The sequence below is a fragment of the Lagopus muta genome, chromosome Z (assembly GCF_023343835.1).
Source record: "Lagopus muta isolate bLagMut1 chromosome Z, bLagMut1 primary, whole genome shotgun sequence".
NCBI lineage: Eukaryota > Metazoa > Chordata > Aves > Galliformes > Phasianidae > Lagopus > Lagopus muta.
This window is the reverse complement of record NC_064472.1, coordinates 48,895,842-48,923,611: the sequence shown is the minus strand read 5'-3', so window position 1 is coordinate 48,923,611 and position 27,770 is coordinate 48,895,842. Positions and strand designations below refer to the sequence as shown.

The 27,770-nt window shown below is 37.9% G+C and overlaps 1 protein-coding gene across 4 annotated transcripts in view; it reads left to right on the top strand.

Moving 5' to 3' along the window:
* The window catches only part of PJA2 (praja ring finger ubiquitin ligase 2), a 293,785-nt gene extending 269,385 nt beyond the window's left edge, over positions 1-24,400 (top strand). For all 4 annotated transcript variants that reach the window (XM_048931373.1, XM_048931371.1, XM_048931372.1 and 1 more), the window contains exons 2-9: positions 3,850-4,062; positions 5,506-6,556; positions 8,961-9,143; positions 10,552-10,737; positions 11,997-12,108; positions 20,527-20,641; positions 20,959-21,074; positions 21,539-24,400. In XM_048931373.1, the coding sequence (XP_048787330.1) occupies positions 3,864-4,062; positions 5,506-6,556; positions 8,961-9,143; positions 10,552-10,737; positions 11,997-12,108; positions 20,527-20,641; positions 20,959-21,074; positions 21,539-21,646 (2,070 nt within the window). In that variant the 5' untranslated portion in view covers positions 3,850-3,863 and the 3' untranslated portion in view covers positions 21,647-24,400. The remainder of the gene's footprint in view (positions 1-3,849; positions 4,063-5,505; positions 6,557-8,960; positions 9,144-10,551; positions 10,738-11,996; positions 12,109-20,526; positions 20,642-20,958; positions 21,075-21,538) is intronic.
* The last annotated feature ends 3,370 nt before the right edge of the window (positions 24,401-27,770 follow it).

The following is a 27,770-nucleotide window of genomic DNA, read 5'->3' as shown; positions in this document are numbered from 1 at the left end:
GTGAAGAACACTGATGAATTAAGAATTAAGGAGTTACATTGTGTTTTTACTTTCTATTTCAACAAGTTTTGTTAGCATGTTTGAGAGCTGACTTCTGTCTTGCTGTACTGATTTAACAATCTAACAGTTGGGTTTTGCTCTATAAGTTGTCAGGATGTGACTGCTTACTGTCATCTCCCTCTGGCACTCTGCTTACCAATCATATTATAATCTGTGGAAATTGAACAATTCAGAGCTTGCTTGAATAAACGCAACTTGCTGATTGACTTACTGAAGATATTAACTGGTTGATTAATTAAGAAAATTGTCAGTTCCTCCCCTCCCACTTTTTTTTTTTATTGTTGCATTGGTTGCAGAGATTGTTTTGGCAAAGATGATACAGGGTTGTTTTCTTTCTAACAGCAGCGTTTGAAAAGAATTGAAGGAATAGCATAGTTAATGATGAATTTACCATTTTAGCTTCTGTTGTTCAATGTGGTATGAACAGCTGTGGACAAATACATGTAATTTAAAAAGAAAAAGATTGTACGTATCAAACTACAGAGGTAGATGAAAATCGCTACCCGCTCATTTTTATCTTCTATAGAGGTTTGGTTGATCTGTATCCCGACTCTGTAGAAATTAGCAGTTTTGTGACACTGCTGCTAGTGATAGACGTGTTTGAACTTATGCAGTGTTTGTGGAACTGGGCCATGGTTGTGGAGACACTTCATGTGCTGGGAGAAGAGTGGAAAGAAGAGATAAGTAGGATTATTCATTCCAGAGGAGATTTAGAGCTGTAGATTTAATGTTTTACGTTATAGCAACATCACTGTAGTAAATGCTTTTTAGAATTGGCTAAAGATCAAAAAAAGTGAAGCTGACAAGATTAAATTAACTCCTTATGTTACACTTAAGTGTAATATTGCAGTTCTAAGTAATTGAATTGCAACTATTTGCTTTCCAATTTTGAGTGCTGCAAATATCTTTATTATTGCTGTAAATTCACCTGGGAATAAAACTCAAATACTTTAGACTCCTGTGAGAGATGTTATAGTGTGTGTAATTTTCTTTCATTTACTCCACCCATAACTTTTTCCTGGTTATCAAGCAAAAAAAATATTCTTATTTTCTAGAAGCTTGCCTATTTTTTGAGGCCTTACATTTTCCACTATTGTTCTCTGTCTCATTGTTGATTTTTTTTTTTTTAGTTTGTTTGTTTTTGCTGTGGGGAAGATCAGACAGGAAGTATTTGAACGTATTTCACAGAACTTTGAAGTGCAGTTGCTAGGAAAAGCTTTTGGAGTTTCCATGCTGGCGACTATAGACAAATTCTTGTAGGAGGCTGTGTCTGAACTTAGCTTCTACAGCTTCTACTAGAAACTGTACCTTGTAATAAGTAGATACTTCTATTTGCTTTTCAGCTAAAGTTGTCGTATCTGGGCTGTGGGCTGCATACTGCCAAGTCCCTCCTTGTAGCCATCGCCTGCCCTGTGCCATCATGGTCGTGGTTCTGCCCCACTGAACAACCCTACCTGGCTCTGGGCTCACACCCATCACTCACAGCAACCACAAATCAGTGTGTGATCGGCTCTGTGTACGCAGGACACAGAGAAGGCACGGTGCAGTGCTGACTCAACTTATGGCAAATAATTGTGTGCATTGTCATACATGGGCTAAAAGCAGCCCTGCTTTCTGCTTTGGTGACAGAATTTGATAACTGGTTTCAAGATTGCCAAAAAAAAAAAAAAAAAAATCAGCAATTTTTAAATGTATTTGCAACTCCATTTTCAGTCGACATAACTACATTACCTACAGACAATGTATAGAGTGGCAGTTCAAAATGTGATCATGTCTTTGTTGGACTTTCATAAGCCCTCTCTAACAAGAAAGAGATAGCACACGCTTTACAATCACACCTTATTCATATCACCGCTTGTTGGCAGCATGTGCATTTGTGAACAACAAGGGTAAACATGGGATGAAGTTCAGGAAGAGTAAAATTTCATCAAAAATTGCTGACAAATACTTGGAGAACTCCCTGAGAATTGCAACTGCTGATGCTGAAGCAGGCTGTTGCGTTAGTTGCAAAGAAGCAAAATGAAATATCCCACTGTTTTTATGTTTTTGTTGCTCTGCTTTTATTTTAATAAGAAATGTTAAAAATTAAAGTAAGCTTTGTTACTTATACATATTAACTACATTCCATATTTTCCAAGGGCTGCTCTGAAAGTAATGCCTCCAATTTTATTATATTTTATGCCACATCAGAGGCGGGCACTGGTGGATATGGGAGAAGAGGTTGAACCTTCCCACCAATTTTTTTTGCATTTTGTTGCCATGTGTCAGATGGCAGAAGAGAAGCAATCTGACAGAATGGCATCTGACATGGAAGTATGTATGAAGAAAAGGTGTGTCACTGAATTCCCCTATGGAATGGCAGCCATTGGCATTCATGAAACTTTCTGAATATTTATGGAAACTAAGTGGTAGATGTGAGCTCAGTGAGGCTGTAGGTGACATGTTTCAGCAGTGGCAACAGCAACAGTGAGTTACTTACACTTTTCAGATTTTTGCTAGTGTAGCAGTGAGGCTGGTTCACTGCTGATGAAAAGGCACAGCTGATGGAGGTGACTGTGCTGAAAAATAGTCTTGTGGCTGAGAATTTCCTCTATCAAATAATGTTACTGTGTTCTTTGTATCTGTTGTTGTTTCTATGGAAATATATAGGATATATATAAATATAAAATATATTTACTGTTGAAACAACCTACATATTCTTGCCCCAGGATTTTTTTCTCTTCACTCAGTGCAGCCCAGGCAAACCGTAAGGTTGGATGCCCATGAGCTAAAGCTTCTGTATTGACTTTTGTAAGCATAGTTCTCCCCCTCAAATACTTGCTGCTTTTCTTTTATTTTTTGATTCATGTTAAGTAGATAGCAGTAAGGGTAGCTTCCTATTTATCAGACCCAGCAAAATAACAACTTCAAAAGCAATGCCCGTTTAAAAAGAAAAAAAAAAAACCCAACCTATTGGACAGTTAGGACATATGCAGTTGCGTCTTTTGATCAGGAACTATGTTGATGGTTGCAAAATTTATTCTCTTTACATTTAATGTGTCTCCATTTCAATTTAGTGACTTTTGAGAGTAGAAAATAATATAGTACAGATTGAAAGTGACATAGAGGGAGATGAGAAAGCCATTGAATATCTGAAATCTGGACTACTAATTTGTACAATCCTTAGGATGTGAGTTCTTATGTTAGATTATTTGTAGATTATACTACAATTGTGTTAGAAAGTCTCTTCATTGCAATGTTGGCAGCTTTCTCACACTGTTTTTCAAGTTCCTGTGTAGCTCTTAAACCATGTTTTCTTGATAAGTGTTATGACCCATCAATATTGCATACTACTGCAGTAATAGCAACCATGCGTATATATAGCCCTATGTGGCTGAAGGCTTTTCTGTTACAGTTTTTGTAAACGTCTTCTGTGCCATGAGACACAGAAAAAGTTGCTTTCAAAGAGGATAGGAGGTCTTGTGGCACCTGGACTTAGCTTCAGTTGTTTTTATGAGGTGTGTGTTATTTATCACAAACTTGTTAAGGTGAGGGCAAGGTTGGCCTTGTTTATATTTAGTGTAGATCAAAATTGTAACTGTTATATGTTTTCATATATGCGCTGCGCACCTGAAGTTCTTAACAGCTGTGCATTTGTGAATTTCAAAGCTTTGTAGACAAGAAATTCCTTGCTTTAAAAAAAAAATTAAAAAAGTTTTGGAGAGGATTAAAACTGTAGAAGATGCATTGTTGTCTAATACAATCTTCTTTTTGTTTGCTTGTTCCTTCTTTTTTGTTTCCTTCCTCTAGAATTTCATGCAGCAATGGGTCAAGAATCTGGCAAACCTGCATGGCCAAAGCCAACAGGAGGGTATCAGACTATTACAGGTAGAAGATATGGAAGAAGACATGCTTATGTCAGTTTTAGACCATCTTTGAATAGTCAAGATGGAAATCAACACCAACACAATGGAGGATATGAAGGATTAGAATTGAGTGACGTTCAGGAACAGATTTCTTTATGTATGTACATATATGTGTGTGTTTTCCGTTTTATTGCAAACTGTGGTGTGTAGGGGTTGGGGTGGGAAGGCACATAGGGAAGTGTAGAAAAGGGAAGAGGGTATCCACATATCCACATAAGTGATACATATGTGTAAATTACACTTAAAGCAAACTGAAGAATTTTTAGATTTCAATTTTGCTTGAAGAAGGTATGAATAAGTTAATGTGTCCTAACCAGTTGTATAATCATACGATAGAATCCCATTATTTTGCCTTTTTTGAAAGACATTTGTTACAGGTCGCATTTGGAAGAAAATTTGTTGCAGCAGAACAAGTCTATGAAATATTTGACATATCATTGATCAAATAAGATATCTTTGACCTCAGCGTAGTTGCAGTGGAAATTATTTTAAGCTCGTATAAGACTTTAAAAATTTATCTTCTGTTGATACGACTTGAACAATTTCCTCCCCCTTTTTTTTTTTTTTTTGCTTCAGTGATTCTTCTTACCTCTTTTTTTTTTTTTTTTTCCTTTTAAATCATGGGAAGCTTATTTTACATCCTGAGTGTCCTAAGTCTGCCTGTGTTTAAAATAACCTCTTATGGATTCCCTACCTGTAACTGTGCATTTCTTATTTTTTTCTTTTTTAATGAAGTTTCTAAGTTCCCTAATACCAACCTAAAATTTGCAAGTACTTGCATCAAGTTATGCAAGCTATTTGTGTGTTCAGAAACAGCATGGAACTTACAGATAACTCAAACTAAGCATTAATTTTGTGGTAGTACCAGAATGTTTTTTTTTTTTTTTTTTTTTTTTTTTACCTTCTTTAACTCTTGCTGAGTTCAATATTTATTGTATCTTTATGCAAGAGGTGCCTAATATAACCAGATGGAATCCATGGTTATGGTTACTACAAACTGTAAATTCTGTGTTCATTCCTGCTATTATTTTCTCCTTATGTAGAGTAGCATTTACAGCTGCATGCACAAAATATAGTGTTGTTAGTACATAATTTATGATAGCAATAAGTGGCTTTATTTGAGTGTGGCAGGAGGCACATTTCAGCTAGTTAACAAATGAGTAGTCCAATTTTAACATATGGAAAGACATATGCAGCTTTTTAAAGCTTCTAGTGTCATTTTCTTTTCTCATCTTAAAATCTCCTTTTAACTGAACAGAGTAAAGGTACTTCTTATGAGCGTGTTTATTCTTTAGTATTTGGTTTGTGCTGTCAAAGGCTGAGCCGAACTCGAATCATTTAAATTTATTTCTTTAGCCTTATTTACATTCTCATTTCTATAAACTATATTAATGAAGAATGACTACATCTCTGCTAAATGTTTCTCCATCATAAATTGCATTTACAATGAACTACCCTTTTTTCATGAGCTGGTTTTGTAAGTGAGATTACCCATTGTTTTCAATTATTGAGCTGTATTTTCTTACAATTTTCTTTGAAGGTTCGGGACCATTGGTTCAAGTTTCTTCAGGCTTATTGGATGAGCCTCAGTTAGAAAATATTGGAACTGGAGAACCCGTTTGCCAAGCTGTGTTCAGGCAAACTTCTGAGGCAAACCCTTCACCATTTTCGTATGGTGTAGAAGGCAGCCAGATCTCAGGAAACGTTACGAGCCCTGATAAAAATTCAGAGGACCTCGCAAAATATGCTTCTGGAGAGTGTGATGATTTGAATGGTTGCAATGGAATAGCTTTTGTAAACATTGACTCTTATGAGCCAGATAGCAGTGATGGAGAAGATGATGATGGTCAAGGCCAACTTTGCTTGGTGAGAGAAGAAGCAGGTGTGCTTCAGGAGACATTAGATAACATAGTTTCTGAGTTAGAAAAGGATGTAGAATCTCTTACGCATTTACGGTCCCAATTATCTACTCTCAGTGACAGAGTTTATAGAGAATGTTGTGAGGAAATAGGACCAGTGCCCTTAACTAGATGTTTTAGCACAGGTTCAGACTTTACCCATCCAAACAATGAGACATACAAAAAATCTGCTGAAGATCAAGCCATACTGGAAAGTAACCTGAGTGGTGCCAGCTATGAAACGCCGCTGGTAAATACAGTGAATATTGAAAACAGGACCTGTGTAACAACTTGTAGTGAATTAAATATCAGTGATGAGGAGGCTGAGCAGGAAGATTCACCTGAACTAATAGTGAGACCTAAAATAAGAAAACTAAACCCCACAAGCCATTTGGATAGAGAGAAGCTTCCGAATAATAATGAAGAAGAAAGCAGTTCTAAGAGGGAAGGTGAAATTGATGAAATCGAGCAGGGCTGTGCTGAGTTTCCCTTCAGAAATGACGAAGAAAAATTGAGCTCCAATATGTTATTTGATTCCAAGTGGTACAGTGGTCTTCAAAGCCACACAAAATTAGACCTAAGAAGAAATACATCAGTTCAAGAACAAAAAGATTTGCCAGATGATAGCAGTTTCTGGGATGAGTTTGAAGATGGCAGCAGACGTTTATCAGTATCCCACAGGAATGAAGACAGGTAAAGTTCCATTTTTGTATCTGTGCTGGGTTGAATTGGATGTGTAAGTAATATACAAATCTGCATAATTTGTTAGCACATGGAACACAGTAGCTCAATTTCAGAACATAATCAAATAGCAAAATGCCAAGTCCTCCTTTCAGTTCTCTTTCAACTCTCTAAAATAATCTAAAGAAATGGCACTTTACATTACTGTACTATAATGTGATGATTTTGGTGTTTTTCCAAGCATTGTAGACTAGGTCATAAGAACTGGGTCAGGAAAGTTTTGTTTTGTTTTAATTATTTCTAACTGAATTATGCTTCTGATGGTGGAATGAAGAGCTGTCCTTTAGCTCCCACACCATGGCGTTGGATAGCATGGCAGAGACCAGGTCAGCTAGGTGACTGTTCAGGTAAAGTCTGTGTTAAGCTAATGTCTCACATTTTGGCAAATGAAAAGTTTATAGCTCAGTAATCATTAAATGAAGGTCTGCATCTCTGCATAATTTGGCTTTGTTAAATCCTAAATTTTGAAATTCATCATATGCTGTTCTTATTTTGTTTGCTATTAATGTCTGTAGGCACATCTGCTTTCCTTTCAATTAGAACTTTAAAATCCGTGTACATATAAATTCAGAGTAGAATTATATTGGAACCATATGACTACCAATATAATAATAAGTAGGTGACTCTGAAAGTAATGCCTCCTGTTTATTTCCATGGAAACTACAACAGATAGAGCACACTACACTATTTGATGTTGAAATTCTCAGCTGCAAAACACTGTTTTTTTCAGAGTAGTCATCTCTATTAGCTGTGCATTTTCACTAGTGGTGAACAAGACCTGCATGCTGTGCTCACTATTTTACAGCTGTTCTCATGGCATTATTACTAGGAAAATGTGGAAGTTTTTTTCCTCATTTTCAGGAAATCCAGAAGGATCACCTCTTTCCTATCCCAAAAGGCAGTACAGTGCTTTTAATTCACTGAAGGCTGCATCTTGAACTTTTTATTTGATAAGAAATTCACGTTTCCACTCCATAGACTGTTCTTTTGATTCCCAGTAATAGTGATGACACCACATCTCTTCACTGATAATAATGTAGTCTAGGAAACTGTCACCTTCAGTTTTGTATTGGGTTGATACATCCTAACGAATTCGCATCCAGTGTTCTTTCTGCTCCTGTGTGAGCATCTGCGGGACCCATGTTTTGTGCCACCATTGTTTCCAATGAATTGAAACTGTTGTTCAACTCTGTGTACAGTTTGCTGGTTGTAATCCACTGATCTGTGTGGATGAGTTGATTGAGATACTCATCATTTCATAGTCCAACAGATGTGTATAGCTGTCCATCTTGTCTATCACATCACTCTCACCACTGCTGAGATGCACTACCCACCACTGTGCTCCTGTCCACTGTTTCATCTCCATAAATGTTGAGCGAGAATTGATGAATGACAGTGAGTGCCATTTTTCCTTGCGTGGAGAAATCCATTGACAGTTCTTCACTTCATATGCGCTCCCATGTCAAATGCCATTTTGTCAGGCTGCCATCTGTTGCCATCTGTCACACAGAGCAAAATGCAATGGAACATTCGTGGGAGGGTTCAACCTCCTACTGCACCAACATCAGCCTCTGATGTCATAGACCAACATTAAAAAATAGGAGTTGTTACTTTCAGAACAGTATTTGTTACTGTAATCTGTGTTGGTAATCATTACTGGATTGTGAAATAGAGAGCACTGAAGGAATAGTTCTGAGGCTCTAGGTTAGTCTTACAGTATACTTAACTAACTTTTAGATATGAGGAGGGAAAGTACTGGAATGTTAAACCTTAGTTGGTATGACATAGGATGTATTTATTGTCTTTTGAAAAACTCCCTATCACTGATCTGCTAAAGCCTAAGGGTTAAATGATTGTCGGTAATCTATCAATTGTAACCTTGTGCAGTTTAAAGAAGAGAACTGAGAAAGGACTGTTGTGAATGGCTTAGAGATTGACAGAACTTCTGCTTAATGTTTTGTGTAATTGAGATGTGAAGCTAACGTTTCTGCATATTTGCTAAGCGAACATTGGTTTTCTATGTATCAGAGTGCTGGTAGGAGAAGGTGCATCTGGGGCTGTGGACTTGTATTTCTGAGATGTTGTTTGTGCTTTGCTAATGTCTAGAGAGAAGAAGAAAATACTACCACTAGGTAGTGTGGACAGATTTTATTTTTTTTTTTCCTTTTAAGAGAGAGATTTGAATGAATCCTACATACATATCTATATTTATAGGTACCATAAAATTGTCCCTGAGAGTTTCTATGCTGGAAAGAAATCTTCATACAAAAGCACAAAGACACAGAATGTTTTTATGCATGTTTTCTTTCCCATAAAGCAGTGTTTAAATCCACATCCTGCCTTGTTTACATTACAGCTCAGAGTGTAGTGATGGAGAATGGCCTGCAACTGGGCCAGTCTGTTTTGCTGCTGCAGAAAAAGACCAGTCCTCAAGTGATGAGAGCTGGGAGACTGTCCCAGGCAAGGAGGAACATGAAGCAGAAGTGCTGAGCAGCAGCAGCGGTATAGGAGTGAATGCAGACCCTTGCTTCCATGGAGGGTATGTCTTTATTTTCATTTAATTTGTTCCTGTAAGTTCTGATGGCAGTATCACAGTAGCCACGTGACACTAAGCAGAAAAAACAAATTCTAAAAATAGTTCCTATCTTAGGAATAATTATTTATGGACAACTACATGGTCAACTTGATGTACACATTTAAAATAGGATAAAATGACTTGTCATACAAGTAGCGCTGGCTATTTTGTGAAAGATATAGAAATAATAAGAGGGCATTAATACTAATAAGAGATTAGTGTCAATAGGGGTAATGGTGTACTGACTCAAAAAAGGCAGATTAGAAAAGCTAATTATATAGCATGTCTCTTTACACACATCTTCTGATGTTGCATAGTACTCCTTGCAAAGCTATTGTTTTCCACTGCTTTTCATATTCCAGTGAATGGAACAGCTGTTCTTTATTTCTTCTTTTCTTTATTTTCCTGTAAGTGATTAAAGTGAATTTGAAACATTTGCTTGATGAGAGCTTGCTCTTTTTACTTTTTTTTAACGAAAGTTAAAAAAGGAATTTTTTTTCTAAGTATCTAATATTGACCTTAGATTGTTAGTTTGGGTCTTTATAAAGCAACAAGTCATGGCTAAGTATTTTTTCTGCTGGTTCTGCTCATGGGCATACAGCAGCTAGCACCAAGTGGTCTAAATCTGTTACTGCTTTGTTAGCATTGCTGTCTCTTGAGGGCTTAAGAATTAGAATGGCTTTATGAAAACATCGTGAAAACTAATCTGTTTCAGAACAACAGCAATAGAACTGTGTATCCTTTAGTTTTCTGTGATGTGGACAACCTGCAAATGTATTAATTTCTAACACAATTCCTATTTATTTGCTCTTTGATAAGAAAAGCAGTATTCTTAATTCCTTTAGCCATTTATCCTCTGGAGAATCTAGGACCAACACATGGCTTCTCTTACAAGTGATCTCTTGGCAATTAGGTCAAGCTTCCTCATGGCAGGCTGCTCCAGGGTGTTGAGAGCCTTTAACTTTTAGATTTTTGAAAACTTCGATTAATAAGAAAATGTTTAGAACTAAGTTTGGTAGCCCTGACAGGGATACTGCCTGTACTGGGGAAATTGCTGAGCAAGCAGCTTACATGGCTGACCTTGAGCACTGTGAAAGTAGTTCTGTTACAGCATCGTGGGTTTTAGTAAGTTCAAAGTCTGGATGGACCAACTGATAACACTGAGAAGTTACGTTGTTTTTTTTCTTTTTCTGAAAGCAAATGTTAAATTTCTAGTTGAGGTCTCTGGGAAATACATAGGTGCAACCCTTGATATAGTATTTGTATCCTCTCTTGCTTGCAAATGCTTGGAAGTTGTCCTAACTTCTTAGCTTTGTCTATTCATTAATTTATTTGAAGGGAACATATGTTTTTTTCTCTTATTAATTTGAAGGGTGCAAACGTTTTTGGAGGAAGGTGAAATTCCTTGGTTACAGTATCATGAAGAAATAGAAAGCAGCAGTGATGAGGAAAACGACCCATCTAGTGATTTTGTGCATCCTGGATTCTTTATGTTGGATGGAAACAACAACCTTGAGGATGACTCCAGTATGAGTGAGGACCTGGATGTGGAGTGGAGGTATGTATGCCTCTTATGGTTTTCTGTGTTCATTTTAGAGAGTTTGTGGTGACTGGTTACTTCTGCTATGTAAGATGTCTAAATGCACACAGGTATCTTTGTTCTAGAAGGCAGGTGTAGATCTGTTAAATGAGGCTGTGTATGAGAACATACTAGGACACATTTGAGGGATGTGTTTAATTTTTCAATTGATTTTCAAGACAGTAAGTATAGCAGGAGTATTACAAACAAAAACAAGGTGCTATGAATGTAGTCAACCTTCAAGTCAGTGCAACTTTCTCTTTCTTTGCAGCTGAAGTAAGTTAGACATTGTAATACATACCTTATTTCTCTTAGAAATGCTATGTGCTTACCTAACTTCATTTGTGATTTTGAATACTTCACTCATATTTTCTTTGTCCTTAGATTGCTGAAGAATAGTGTGATATATTTATCAGAAAAGCCCTGCAAATGACAGGAAGAAAGTTATCAGAACCACTTGCACAACCTAATCCTAGAGTAACACATTGTGTTTGTTTAAATTGCAAGTAAGCCAGACTGAATGCTTCTCAGTGAAAGGCTTAAAGCTTTTTTTCTTCTCATTACTGGCAGTATTAAAAGTTTGCTGCGTAGATGTGCCTTCATAAAGGGACAGTATAAGTGTTGTTATATTGTCAAAAAACTCAGAAGGGACTAACGTGTGGAAGTCCATGTTGAAATAAAGTGCATTGTGTTACAGGGACAAGCAAGTACTTCAGCAAGCTAACAAGGAAATTGTGGTAAATGGATATAAACTGATTTATCAGCTTTGGCAAGTTGCTTAACTAATCAGAATAGAAACAAGAATGTTTCTCTAATAGTATGTTTTTCCTGTTCTTCATATGCAGAGAGTAACAGTTTTGCCATGCCCATTTTAAAATTTGATCCCTGGTTGTTAAGCTGTGAAATGTTGACATATGATGAAAATATAATCTGAACAACAATTTTTAAAAGAACCTAATAGAATACACATGGAATTTATTTGCTGAGCTGTTTGCCCTTTTACTTTGAAGTAGTCAACAATAAAAGATCACTTCAGAATCTTCTGATGTCTATACCACTGACTGTACCACTGTGCTGGGCATAGGTCAGTAGTGTGTTCTGGCAGAGCCCAGCAGGAGCCTGGGAAGAAAGTGTTATTGGTGTGAGACAGCTAAATGTATCCAGTCTTCATGTTGTCACTGTTGCCTTAGGAAGCATTTCCCAACACATTGTCTGTGTTTCAAACTTGTGTTTTTCAGGTTGCTGGATGAGTTTGGTGATGGAGTAGGAGTTGCTCAAGTCATTTCATATGTGGATCCTCAGTTTTTCACGTATATGGCACTAGAGGAGCGCCTAGCACAAGCTATGGAGGTATTAAAGCGTAGCAGTTGCTTTTTGTATTAATTAAAACCAAAGCACACTGTTATTTTAATACACAAATATTCAGATCACTGAGTTTTATTCTTTTTTTTCAACTTGAAGGGTACTCTTTTGTGTGGTAATATTAGATATAAAAGTATTTCATTAGATAGGAAACTTTTTATCAGTATTAGAAAAACATGAGAATGGTACAGGTGTTCTGACTATTTCAGTGTTATACCCATGGTGTTGTCACAGGAGCTATTCTTAGTCAACTTATGGACAAAGATTCAGTAAGGACTAGAAAACAGCCTTTCTTGGTCTGCTTTGAACTTTTAAATTTGCAAGTTTGAAAACAGGTATTAAACTTATTCTAAATGATATAGAGCAAGAAGTCATTGATCAGCACTGGCTTTAGAACTAGTTTTAGAATATGCAATTATTTTCTGTTAAAGGAAAAATGAAAATATTGGCATTTCTGCAAGTATGAATACATCACTTAAATGTTGTCAAATTTTGTACATACCCAAAGAAAATTCATACCTAGGACTGTGTGCATAGATTATCCCAGGTGTTTTTGTTTTTTTTTTAAGAGTAGTGATAGAAGTCTATTTGTATTCCTCAGAACTAGTCTTCATTGGATTTGTTTGTCTTGACTACATACTGGATAAACCACCATTGTTCTGAGTATTGTTGCTTTTTTTTGGTTTTACTTACATGATATTAGTCACTGTCAGAATGAATATAGAGCTACCTAGCTGAAATTCTGCTTCATGCAACATGACAATTTCTGCTTTGCCAGAAGTCTTCTCTGCAGGATATTCTCTGCCAAAACGAGTTAAATGATGGGTAGACATATATGGTGTTGCAACAATTAAATTGAGTGTTTTGTATGTGAAGTTTAGGGGATAGCAATAGGGAGCTTGACAACTAGCTCTTAATTAAAAGGGGTGAACAGGGCAAACTGTGTCAGGGTATACTTGCAGGCACAATACTGAGGAAATTCTAAAATTTCTAAAAGCTGACAGTCAGTGGAACAATCATGCAGCTTTTTAGCCTTACAAATAGTGATAAAATCAATAATTTTGTGATTGAACTTGATGGCTTCCAAGGAGTTCAAAGGGCTGTACCTGAAGTTATTAATCTTAGATTACTAGTGTGCATCTCAAACCATTTGGGAGGTCAGCATTTTTTTTTTTTTTTTTGTAGATGTATCACAGGGTTTTCTCCAGTTTTGGAGGACCTTGTTAGTTTTATCTTAATCTTTAGTTAACTTATCTGGAGATGCATCATAACTGCTTCTTGCTATGTAGGAGGTCTGTTGATAGCTTTTTCTAAAAGCAATATTCTCAAGTTGTATAAGGAAAAATCCATTTCTCTTCAATACCTGCTAGTTCTCACTACATCAAACAAGGCAGAACTACAGAAGCAAGTTGACCTCCTCCTTTGCAGTGAAGAAAGGAATTATATAGAGAAGGGAAAAAAAATCCCATCCATTTTTATCTATGTATTAAACTGTTAAAAGGAGATTTGAGGTTATTACAGTTCTGAGATTTTTTTTTTCCCCTCATTTCTGTGCAAGAACATTGTTGAATTCTACCAGAAGGAATGTGTAAAATTCATTCAAGCTGGCCTGTAAATGCAGTCCTAGTTGACTGTATACATGGCTGACAGAGAAGCTGCTGTAATTATGTCAGTGTCGTAAGGAATTGAGTGTCATTGGACTTGCTTGGCAAGCAGGAAGATGAGTACAAAGGTAGTTAGTTATTCTGTGGAAGCTGTGCTACAGGTCACTGTAGGTGTTGGATGAGAGGAAGCACCAATTCTCTTAAAAAGTATTACTGCTTGAAATTAGCATTTGGATGCTTGAAACTTTGACACTGGTGGACACAGAAGCCTGGCATAGGTGGAATAGCAATAAGTAGTTGCTTAATAAGAGTTTTCAAGTCTTTGAGAGTTTACAGGGGAATGCATTAGCATCACTGTTATATAGATACTTCTTAAATTTGTAATTGAGTTAATGTTCTCAATTCCTATCTTTTAGGAACACACTGATAATATCTGGATGTTTATTTCTGTATTGTTGGCACAAAATAATACCTTATGAAATTTTACGTATCTGTGTTGTCTGAAATAGCAAGATGTTTTATAACAGTTGATGAATCCGTTTGCTCCCTCCCCTTCCAAATACTGCGGTATAGAGTATCATTTAAGTTCATATTTGTCACTGTTCTTCTTGCTTTGATACTTTAGCTTACAAAGTAACTTTTAAGGGTGATACTTTCACATTGTTAATTTGTTTAAATGGAATTAAAATCCTTTCTCTTGAGGATTATTACCCTCAAGCAACTTACAAAAGACTGCAGTGTGAAGAGTTGTTATTCAAATAGTTCAGGAAGCAAGTGCAACAATTACTCTAAATTGCCCAACGCTTCTTAGACCATACTGTATTTCTGGAAGCTGAGAGAAATTGAGCAAAAAATGTCCATCTGTCCAGAATTAATTTTGATTGTGTGTAAGCTTGTATCTTAAAACACAAATCACAGCAAGATATAGGATATAGTATCTTCTGCTTCCTGGAAAACATGACTTATGAATCACTAGTTCTGTATAAACTATGTTAATAAAATATGTTGCAACCCTATCATTCAATGGATCAACAAAGGCTAGAAATTTGTTTCTGTGGTAGCACTTCTCAGAACAGCATATAGGCAAACTTTCCCAGTAGTTGTATATTGTAGATGTACATAGATCTCTCCCAGAGTAATGCCAATTTTTCCTCATGGAGAAATTCAGTGGAACACCTTCACTTCATACGCATCCTCATGTCAGATGCCATTTTGTCAGAGCGGCTCTCTGCTGCCATCTCTCCCTTAGCAATAAAATGGGATCACATATTGGTGTGAGGGTTCAGCCTCTTACTGCCATACTACCACCATCTGCATCTGATGTTGTGGGCCAACATCATAAAATAGGGAGCATTACTTTCAGAGCAACTCTTCATAGAACTCTTCAACAAATTTAGGAATGTGAAATCTTTCACTAGAACAATGTGTGATCTAAATATGTCATGATGTTACAAAGCCTCTTCTTTATCTTTTCTACTCTGATCATAGTATCTGGTCAGAAGTCTGAAATGCGGAATATGGAATTTTCACTGGGAGGGCTAGAACAATTTATCAAACATATTTTATGATACTAAGAACAAACTGAATGAAGACTTCTAAGTTTGGATAAGAGACTCTTGAAAATGTCTTCTCTAGATATTTTTGATACAACGTTTTAATGCAATTTTTCTATAGAGTATGTGAAAAATCTAATACGACCTTTTTTGTTTTGCAGTTTTCGTTAAATGCATATGTGTGTCAAATAGATAGATCATGATAATGGGTATCTTAGGAGCTAAAGTCAAGACGATGAGACTTGAAAGCTCTTTTAAGGAAATAATAATTAGATCAATCATGAGGAAGAACAAAGTCATCTAATTTTATATTCTTCATCTCTCCCCAGAACTAAAGGGAGTGATTTCATCTATTCTTGACGTGGTGATGGACGTGTTTTGGTTTTCTTAGTTGTTTCTTTTGTTTTTTTTCTACAATGATATGTTTCCTGTTCACTAGATATGTTTCCTATTTGTTCTCTATTCTTCATTATCACTTTGCAGATTTTACTGCTTGCATATATTTTTCATTTTACCCTTCAAACAGCTTTCCCTGTTTGAACCCAAATATGTGTGTCCTTCTCCAATTACATTATCTGTGTATTTATCACAGTTTTAGATGGCTTTCTAAGAGAATACCTGTTGGTTCTTAGGCTACCAGGCTAGCTTAGGTTGGTTCTTAGGAGCCTTACAGTGTTTTTAAACAAAAAAAAAGTCAGTTGTACTGTTTTAGTTCTATTTAGATCTAGGTTTAAGGCAAACATGTTGGTTAAGTCTTGCTTAGTCTGATTCTACATTATGGATGCGATATACCTTGTAACTCATTTGCTTCTTGGTAATCAGAAATGCTTTTGCATCATATGTTTCATAATCATAGAATCATATAATTGTAGAATGGCCTGGGTTGAAAAGGACTACAATGATCATCTAGTTTCAGTTTCCCTACTATGTGCAGTACTAGCCAACCAGCAGACCAGGCTGCCCAGAGCCACATCCAGCCTGGCCTTGAATGCCTCCAGGGATGGGGCATCCACAGCCTCCCTGGGCAACCAGTGCACCACTACCCCCACCTCTGAGTGAAAATCTTCCTCCTAACATCTAACGTAAACCTCCCGTCTCAGATTAAAACCATTCCCCCTTGTCCTGTTACTGTCCACCCTCATAAACAGCCATTCTCCTTTCTGTTCATACACTCCCTTCAAGTACTGGAAGGCCACAATGAGGTCTCTCCAGAGCCTTCTCTTCTCCAAGCTGAACAATCCCAGTTCCCTCAGCCTTTCCTTAGGAGAGGTGCTCCAGCCCTCTGATCATCTTAGTGGCCTCCTCTGGACCTGTTCCAAGAGCTCCACGTCCTTCCTGTACTGGTGGCCCCAGGTCTGGACGCAGTGCTGCAGATGGGGCCTCACAAGAGCCGAGTAGAGGGGGACAATCCCATGCCTCTCCCTGCTGGCCACCCCTTTTTTAATGCAGCCCAGAACACAGTTGGCCTTCTGGGCTGCAGGTGCACACTGCTGGCTCATGTCCAGCTTCTTGTCCACCAGGACCCCCAAGTCCTTCTCTGCAGGGTTGCTCTCAAGGAGATGTTCCCTCAGTTTGTATAAATAATGTGGGAATCTAAGCTTTGGCAACTTTTCAGTGTCATGCCTCTGGAAAATGGTAAATATAACACTCATTTTTGGAAAAATGAATGAAAAGAAAGTCCTGGAGAGCTACATGCTGATTAGGTTCACCTCTGTACACAGCAAGGTCACAGAACAGGTCCTCCTGAAAACTATGCTATGGCATGTAGGAAGCAGAGTTTGTTGCTGACAGCTAAAAGCAAATTGTACCTGACAAATTTGGTGGCCTCCTATGGCAGGGTTATAGCATTAGTAGGTAAGGAAGGAGTAACTGGTGTTGTCTGCTTGGACTTACAAAGCTCTTGATATAGTACTGAATTAAGTCTTTGTCTCTAAAGTGGGAAGACGTAGATTTGATTGATGGACCACTCAATAGATAAGGAATTGGCTGCATGGTTGCATTCTAAATAGTGTGATCAGTGGCTCAGTATCCAGGTGGAGATGAGACATGACTGGTGTTCCTTAAGGGTCTGAATTAGGACCAGTATTACATGACATTTGTCAACAACATGGACAGTGGGATTGAGTACACTTACCAGGTTTGTGGATGACACCAAGCTGAATGGTGTGGCTCACACGAGAGGTAAGGGGTGCCATCCAGAGGGAGCTTGACTGGTCCGTGCAAAACTCATCAAGCACAACGAGGCTAAGTGTAATTTCCTGCACCTCAGTTGGGACAGCTGCCACTGTCAGTACAGACTGGGTAATGAATGGATTAAGTTCTTCTGTGGAGAAAGACTGGTGGATGAAAACCTCGGCATGATCCATCAATGGTCTTCGTATAGCCTAGAAAGCCAATTGTGTCCTGTTCTGCATCAAAATTATACCTAGTTAGCTGAAGGTGGTGATTGTCTCTCTCTGTTCCTATCTCATGATATTCCTCCTGGAGTGTCTAGGTTGGGGCCCCCACCACAGGAACAATGTGATGATGTTGGCCAAGTCCAGAGGAGGGCCACGAGGATGATCACAGGGCTGGAGTAGCTTTCCTGCGAAGACAAGCTTATGGATTTGGGCTTGTTCAGCCTAGTGAGTAAAAGACTCTGGGGAGACCTCACTGCAGCCCTCCACTGCTACAGGAAAGATGAGGAGAGAATCTTTATGAGGCAGTGTAGTGACAGAACAAGGGGTAGGTTTCAATTAAATATTAGAAAGAAATTCCTTACTCTGGGGGTGGTGAGGCACTGGAACAGGTTGCCAAGAGAAGGTGTAGATAACTCCATCCCTGCAGGTGTTCAAGGCAGATTGGATGGAGCTCTGCGCAGTCTAATAGAAGGAGTCACAGCAGGGGATTTGGAGCTAGATGATCTTTAAGGTCCCTTCCAACCTAATCCGTTGTATGCATGATACTGTTCTATTACTCTGATGTGATGAACAGGTTAGGCTAAATTTTTAATTATAGCATCATTAAAAATTTATCCAAAAACTCTGAGCTTATTCAACCTGTTATTGGTTTACTTAATCCTCCTCACAAAGTTCTTTCAACTAAAATAGTAGACTCTTTAGGAAGTTGCATTGTCACAGGTGGCAATTTTCATAGTATAGTATAGATCAGGAAGTTTTCAGGGAAAAAAAAAAAACAAAAAAAAACAGCAAAACAAATTTACTGTACCTCTGAATAACGAGAACAGGGAGATCTATCACAATTTTGACATTTGGAGGGGAGAAAAAACAAACGTGTATTAAAAACAAATATTAAAAACATCAAGCTATGTTCTGTAAGACTCAGGTACTAAAGCAGTTTGTCCTAAAATTTCTCCATATATCTATTTCTATATATCTATACAGATATATATCTGTATCTATTTTATCTATGAGTGGGTTTTTTGATTGTCATTTGTCACTTGCTTATGTTTGGTTTATTTCAGTAGCAATATAGAACAAGTCAGAAGACTACAGATTGTTATTGACTTCATTTATCAATATTTCCAGTGCTGATTCACAGGTGTGAGAAGCTCACATCCTTGTAGCTTATACCACTTCTGTCTTTGGCAGTATTCAGCATATAGTTTGTGGAGTATGGAGTGGTAAGCAGTCATGTTTAATAGGAGGAAGAAAATTGGAGTTACCTATGATGCCTTAAAAGCGAAGTTATACAAGTTACAGAATTGACCTTCCTTCAGTCTGCTTTGTTTTCTGAAGGTGTAGTTTAAGATCAGAGTCATTGTGAGGCTTATCGTCTGTGATATTTCTTTTATGTAGCTTTCAAAAAGCAAATAATGCTTCTGTAAATTATTTTCTGTTTTGTAGCGCTAATATTGGATATTAGCACAATATTGCATCTGCTTTGGATCTCATTTAGCTTTCCCAGCTGTAGTAGCTAATCTAATCAACAGCAGTACTTTTATCTTCAGAATGTTCTCAGACCATCACAGCTGCGGCAAAATACCGTTAGAAATACTAAAGTCAACTTAATAAGGAAGTGTTGTCCATTGTAGCAGAATTGAATGACTTTAAGCTGTTAGATCTGAGGAGTTTGAAGAATGTAGTTGTTTTGTAAGTAGAGTTGTATACTGCACCACAGACAATTGTTCCAGGGTTCTCTTTAACTAGAACTTCTAGATGAGAATACTTGAGGCAGTAGGAGCTGTGTTTGTCTGTTAGTTCTAGCTGATTTTATGCTACTGCAAATATTTGACTGTAGGTGTTAGAGCTACTAGATGGAATGGCTACCCGAGCTATCTTGCCGTTGTGGTAAGAGCAGGCACATTCACAGTCTGTGACTGATAACTTCAAAAGATCCAGAGTAAAGGCTGCTGAAGGTGTCTACATGTCATCCAGTGTTTTTCTGATTTGTTCTTGTTGTTACTGGGTAAATGATGTAAATGATAGATGCTAAAAAAAATATCAATTTATCTTAAAATTCTTAGCAGAAAATTTGCTATTTCATCCTGATTAGAACAGGAAACAGTTGTACTTGAAGGCTGCAGGTACTTAATTCATGATATCAACTCAGTGCTTATGTGTTTGTGGCTATTCAGTTTGTTCTGTTGTATTGTTGGACGAGGTATATCTTTTGCATTTTTTAGAATTTGGATTGGCTGTATTTGCTTTTTTGAAAAGTTCTCCTGCAGAAAGAAAACATTACAATGTGGTTGAATATATGATGTAAATTAACATCAAATCTGCCTGCTTTATAATTGGTGTCATAGTGGCTTTATGTGGTGAAAAATATAATTGAGTTTCAAATAAGATGACTTCAAAGTGCATATCATGCAAAGTCATTACACAGATGAGAAACATATATGTGGATCCTGCTTTTTCCTGAAAGCATACATTGATTGTTGTAGCCCAGCTACTCAATTTTTACTTCTCACTTGAGTAATACTAGTTTTGAAGACAAAAACTGCGTAAATGGAGCTTTTCTCTTCAGGCACTTTTATATTGGCAAGGTTTATTGTATTTTACTTGCTCTCTTTTTAGAACATGAACAAACATTCATTAGAGAATAAGTTGGGCATCTGTGCTGATATGTTGAGAAGCCTTAGAAACTATCTGATACTATTTTGATCTTCAGCTTTTGCTCTTTCATTACTGAAATAAAAAATGAATGTAATGGTTGATCTGACAGGGTTCCTTGTCTTGCTTATTTGTTTTTATATGAAATGTTATATTTGTGAGTAAGAGAACTTGATCTCTGCTCACCTTTTTCAGAATGCTCTGGCACATTTGGAGTCTCTTGCAGTTGATGTTGAACAGGCCCATCCGCCAGCTACTAAAGAAAGCATAGATTGTCTACCACAGATCATTGTCACAGATGACCATGATGGTATGGAAAAAACAATTAAGAACTAATTTCTGCTATGTTTATAAGAACAAATTTAACTTTTTATAATAGCATCGATACAGCCTTGTTAGCTGCACAGTATGTTTAAATACTGTACTAAGAGCTTCTGAATTTTGAACTGAACTGAATGTAACTTTCGTAACTTCTGGGAAATGAATCTTTACCTCTTAAATCTTTACATCTATGAGATGTGATTGTATTTCATAATCATTGGTGATACTGTTGGTATATCAGTTTTCTACATCTAAGATTAAATGACATTAAAAGATATTAATGTTTTTTCTGCTTGATGTCTGTAGGTCAAGAACAGTGCTGCACTATATGTTGCAGTGAATATGTAAAAGATGAAGTCATAACAGAGCTACCCTGCCATCATTTGTTTCACAAGCCTTGTGTCACTCTTTGGTTACAGAAGGTAAATGTTTTTTGGCAGGTTTTTTTGGTGGGTTTTCTTTGTTTTGTTTGAGTATTTGCATTCTTACAGGAAGAACAAAAGTTTGAAACTGAAAACGTGGAATGGTGTTCTGTGAAATAACTGGCTATTATTCTTATGCATTGTGGAAACAAATTCTAAATCAAGTGAGAGTAATTTATATCCATAGTCACCAGGAGCCATGACTTGGTGTTTGAAAAGTGGCAAAGACACCTTGCAGGGTTCCTGTTATATATATACCTGGTGTTCAAAAAAAAGAAAAAAAAGTTTTCATCAGAAGTGATATATATCTCTTAGCTTCCTTCAGCAGTCCAATCTGATTTGAGTTTGAGACAGTACTGTTTGTAGTACGTAGAAAGACATTGTAAATCATAAATTTCAGCTCCTCACTAGAATGAAATTCGAGCTGTGCAAATGACCTGTTCTTTTTTTCTCTTTTTCTATAGTCAGGAACATGTCCTGTTTGTCGCCATGTGCTTGCTCCCATTCTTCATGAGGCAGCTGCTTCCTCTGCTTCCTTTCTACCTGATGATGACTCTTCATCTTCTGTTTAGAATGTTACAGGAGCTCCCAGCTAGCGTGTGAGATGAACATTCTACTGCCAAAATAAATGTTAATTGTGCTTAGTTACAATGTGAAAAAATGATATGTAAAATACCGTGTATGTTATGTTTCAGTTTCGAAAGAAGATGCAAGAATTTTTCAACTGATTAGGTTTACAGTAGTTTCTAGCTTTCAATTTGAAAATTTAAAAATGTGCACCCTTTTTTCGGTTTTCAAAGTAATATTGCTGCTAACTAGAATGTCTACAGCTTGTATTATGTTAGATTTGTCTAAAAAGATAACATGGCACTTTGTGTTTGCATTCTTACAACTGCAGTGCAGTTGCAGCTTACTGAAGTTATGCTTATAGACTATCTTACGTAACTGAACTATTTGCCAATGAGTAACTGTAATTTTTCTTTTGTTTACGTCAGATATAAGGACATTTTGTGATGACAGCAGTACAATTTTCTTTCACTGGAAATGCAACGGAACAATATCTGACTTCTATTCCACATTAAACTTTTTCCTAGCATCAGAAGTGCTGTTAGGTTACTGTTGCCTGGGCTTTTTTACAAATGCTTTACCAATTTTAAGTCTTAAGTCCTGAATGAACTTTAGACTGTATGAACTTTGGAACTTCAACATTTGATATTCTGAGTTTCCAAGAAGTTGAATCTGTAATGTCTGGGCAGCTGGTTCTTTTGAGTTCTGTTTAAATATCGTTATACTGAATAGACCTCCTTTACTTTCTCCTCCTCTCTTCTAGATAAATTTATTTTTATATATAATGTCAGGGAGGGATTGCTTTCCTAATGCAGATATAATTAAAATATTTTTGACTCTTGGAGTCTTGAAGTCTGAACAAGGTAGTAACAACCTTGTACAATTAGTTGAAAAATATATTTGAATACATGGGTGTTAGGATAACTACTATTATTTCAGAAATTTAAGAATGAATGTTTCTGGCGTTTGCACTTGTTGCAGTGGGTTATGCTACATAAAGTATTTTAAAGGGAAAAAGACTGTAATTTCTAAAATGTATTTCTCTAGTTAATACTCCGTGTCCCTTAAAGTTTTCTCTTGTGCTGAAGTTAGTCTTCGTGCACAGAAAGTTAAGATTTTGATTTGTGTATTCTGTATTAATGGTTGTGCAATCTTACAGTGCTGGAGCATGGGGATAATATGCAAGGAACCAAATCCAAGCACTCTTAAAATTACTTGCTTCCAGTAACTACTAGTTGAGCTCATGGAAAGCTTAATGTGATGACTGAAAAACTAAGATTAAAGTAGCACTCAGCTACTTGGTTGTGGTTATTGCTGCCCTAGTAGCCTCATCTTTATAAATATTAATATATTCTTTGAATAGTGTTTTTGAGAGACATACTGAGTAGTGTGACTTACTTTACAGTGTACTTTGTGGACTGTGACAGAACAGAGAATTGCTGGATATTGCCATAGATCTATTCCTGAGGTTTTAGATTTTGCATTCCTAAACATGAATACGAGGAAATAAGAACAAGGGTGTTGGTGAAAAGTTGTGGAAGTGGTTAGCACAGCTCCTTACAAGTTTATTTTTCTGCATTAGAACTCTATGTTCATCAAAGCTGACATCAGCAGGATTTTGAAAAATGTGACAGGGAGCATAGGCTATAGGTACACTCACTGGGACAATTCATACTAATCCAAGAAGCACTATAATTTTCCGTATCTCATTTATGAATCAGTGCTGGGGAGAATGCCCATTGATTGCTCCTCCTATGGCAAATGCTACAACAGGTATTTTAACCAGCCTGAATTGCGTTTCTTTCCTAACTGCTCAGTATGCTGTCCCTCATTTAATCCTTTAAGAACCGTGTTTTGTAAAGAGGATTACCTTAGATTCTGGGGCAAGATTTGGAAGCACTCTTGCTTGTAGCTTTTGATTCCGGACTTAACCAGCAATGTCAGGAGCCAAGACAGAAGCAGCTGTTGGGCTTTTTTTCTCCTTATCTGTTACTGGCCTCAGTTTTGCTTACTATTTCTAAACAACTGATGAACAGCTGTCTAAGTGTTAAAGCTTTTTTTTTTTCCCCCCCTTCACCTTGAATGGATTGATGGATTATTCATAGATCTTTCCTGGTGCCTCAACTGAGGAAATAGCAAATGAAAGATCTTTGTCAAGGTGTCTGCAAAACTATATGCCAGGTCAGGACATATTCAGGAGATTACCAGAAACCTTCAGCAACACGTAAGAAGAGTTGAATGATCAAATTCTTTGGAATATTCAAGTGCTGGTTGTGATTTATTTTTTTGGTAAATGAAATTGTGTCAGATTGCTGTGCACATTCAGTGGTAAAATCAGTTCAAGTAGGCCTGGTCCTTGAAAATGTCTTGTAAAGCGTAATGTTTTCCTAGAACAATAAATATTAAAGAACAAATATTTGCTCAAAGAGAACATCCTGGGCATTCTCTAATAAAAAATTCTAGCTACAGGAAGAAAATCTTTTTCCCATGTTAGGTAAAAAAAAGCATTCAACAAAAAGGTGGAAGAAAATGTGGAGAAATAGGTCTGCTACAACCAAGGGTTTGTATCATCTCCTCATGTACTAGTAAACTGGATGCATCAAAAGTCCATAGGAGATCATAAAAGGGGATAAACAAATTACCTACTTTGAATAATGTTCAAGTAATACAGAAGTTCTTGTGAAAAATGTGTTTCTGGTAAACTACATGATGTAAAATGAATGCTTTTTAATATGTAATAAAACATTTTCATTGCGAAGTTAAAATATGAAGTATTTTGGATTTTTTAACATTCTACTTTATGCATTCCTTTCTGAGGGCCCTTTGAGGTAAGCCAGCAGCACTCCAGAACTGTCCTTTGCATATAGAATTATCTTCTCTATTGGCCAAGAGACAGAGCAGCCTGCTACATCTGCATACACTGATGTTAATTCCTTGGTTCATTTCTCTGTGTTCTTCATCAGCTTTTTGGGGGCTTGGTTTGGATGGGAACCATTGAGCAGTGCTTCTGCTGCAGGCACTTTTTCTCAGCCCGTGTCCAGCACAGTGCTAGGCACTGTACCACACTTCCACTCAACACCAGGCATTAGGGATGCCATTAGCTCTGATGCTTGACAACCTCATAGCCTCAACATGCAGTGCTACTACTTTGGCCCAAGCAGCTCCCTTGAGTTCTCATGCTTTGTGTAGAATAAATCTGCTATGGGATTTGGTATGCGTGCGGTGTTGCTGCATTGTTCTGCCTCCAAATACAAATGCATTGCATTGGTGTTCAGACTTGACTCTCCAGGCTTGAAATCCTTTATCATCAGAGTGACTTTTTTCAATGACAGGGAATGTGCTGAATATCCAGTGGGACTTCACCATAAAATAAATCTCAATCTATGAGCTGAAGCAGGCAAAAGCCTCACAAGTTCTTCCTGTTTTGAGCGAGTTGCCCATTTTTGCTCTGAGTACATTCAAAATATTTTCTTTATGTTGTTCTTAATCTGTTAGGATTTAAATCTGTCAGGGTATGCTAGTTATCATGAGAACAGTTTGCAAGTCCTGGGCAAGGCCAGGAGCAGTGGTGCACCTGTGCATGTGCAAAAGGCTGTCCAAGGAGCACTGAGGCTCCTAGGTACAGCAGGAGAGCATTTAGTGGGATCAGCATGACTTCCAGTGGCAGAGTTCCAATCATGATATCTACTGAGCAGAAAGCTATGTCCTCTGTATCCTGGTGCTTCTCTAGCCACAGGAACTGATACAGTTGCATAGATAGAGCTTCCAAAGGAATGTGCAACCACCCAGGCTGCAAAGCATGAGGAGCTTTCTGTCAGTGTCTGACTGCAGTAGTGAGTGCATCCATGGCAGGTGTGTACTGGCAGAAGAAATGATCAGCATGGGTATGTATAGCTCTTCAGGAGGAGCTGGGCAGGCTGAGAAAAATGTCAGGGAGCTAGAGAAGGAGGTGGGCTGATAGAATTGTATTGTCCCTGGAACAGGTGCATCTTCCAACCATAGTACAAGAGATGAGGGACTCCCTGCCCTGTGCCACCATGTAAATGGAGGTCACCTTACATAGAGAAGAAAGGCATGTTACTGATCAGGGGTGCAGGCAAATTCCCTGCCTGCCTACATGACCCTCCCAAATGTTCTCTTGCAACAGGCATGAGGCTCTGGAACTGAATGGACATGCAAACGATAATGTATTAATATCCATCCATGTTGGAACGATCTCCTAGGACTAGTTTGCTGTCCCCAGTATCACAGCCATTTCCTTCAAGAAAAAAGGGTGGTTGCGATAGGTGTCTCCCTTCTGGCAAATGAAGGGCCTGATACTCCAACCAGACCTGACCCACAGGAAAGTCTGCTGCCTCCCTAGGGCCCCTAGAGAGATGTTTCTACAAAACTCACTAGCCCAGTATGGCCCTCTGGTAATTATTCATTTAGATTTTTTTCATGTTAGCAGCAGTGAAATAGCAAAAAAAAGAAAAAAAGTCCAAGAGCAGTCAAAAGGAACTTCAGGGCCTCTGTGCAATTGAAGGGTCAAGAATATGGGTAGCATTTCCCGGCAGCAGCAGAGAACAATCTTGAACAGGCAGACCAGCTGGTCTTTACATGTCTTTGAGTCACTGACATGATCCTCGCAATACCAGGCCTGCTGACACACACTGAGATGCACCTTTCCTGTTTTTGCACAGGAGTTAGTAGAGATGATTGATAGATTTGAACTAGATTTGAAGGAGATCAGGAATAAAATGCAGCTCATAGTGTCCTAAGCTATGGGATGGTACACTAAAATTTGAGGGACTACATGATCACGATAACCTTCAGTCTGCTCCAGGAGGTGCTGGGTAGAATGAAGCACATTTGAAATGTTTCTACACCAGTACGCACAGCACGAGGGAAAAGCATGAATATGTAGAAGCCTGGACTCAGTCCTGGAGCTACAACATTACTGATGCAAGTGAAATCTGGTGGGAAGAGTCCTGTGACTGCTGTGTCTCAGTGGACAAGGTTTCTGGGCCCTCCAGCCGGGATGGGTCATACAGGTGAGATGGGTTGGTCTCCATACACAAGGGAGGGGCTGGGCTGTACAGAGATTGCAGTTGTTGATGGCAATGTTGGAAGCCTCTGAGTAAGGATGAGGGAAGAAGCAAATAAAGAGGATGTAATTGTGAGAGGCTGCCCAGCCAGGATGAGAGCACAGATGAATTTTTGATTACTAGGGGATACCTCTAGATGATTGTGGGTGACTGCAACTTGGTGGACTTTAACAAGTAATACCACACAGCGCATACAAACAGGCCCAGGAGATTCCTTAAACACTTTGGTTGTAACTTTTTGGTACAGGTACTTCCCAGATTCGTTACTTTTAAATAGAGAAAGTTTTGTGGGTGAAGTGGCAATTGGTGGCCTTCTTGGACGTAGTGACCATGAAGTATCCAAGTTGAAAATCTTTGGTGACAGAAAGAAAATTGCCACCCAAGCTCCAACCCTGGAGTCAGGGGTTTGGGACATTGAGGGAACAAGTTAGCAGGATTCCCCAGGATTCTGCATTTTAAAGTATTGGAGTCTATCAGTGCTGATCACTTGTTATGTACCACTTTTTAAGAGCACGGGAATAGGTAATTCCAAAATTTCAGAAATCATGCATGTGGCACAGAAGACCAGCTTGGCTGAGCAGTGTTCTTCTAGAGCCTAAGTGTGAAAAGAAACTATATGGCCGCTGGAAACAAGGTCAGCCAACATGCGAGAACTGCAGAGATGCTGTTTGCCTTTGTAGTGAAGTAGGTAAGGCAGACATTTAATGCCTTCTTTCTGTCTGCCTTTAACACCAGCTTTGGGATCCTCAGAGTGCCTGTGACTGTGGTAACAGTAAATTCCCAGCCAACATTAAATCCATACAGAATCTGTTGCTCCAACTGAGTGCACACAAGTGAATGGGGCCCAATGGGATTCATCTCAACATACTAAAAAAGCTGGCTGATATCATCACAAGACCTCACTCAATTGTTTTTCTGTGGTCTTGGAAATCTGGAGATGTGCCAATTGACCTGAGGCTGACAAATGTTATCCCAATTTTAACAGAGGGCAAGAAAAAAGACCCTGGGTATAATAGGCTTGTCAGTTTCAGCTCAGTGCCTG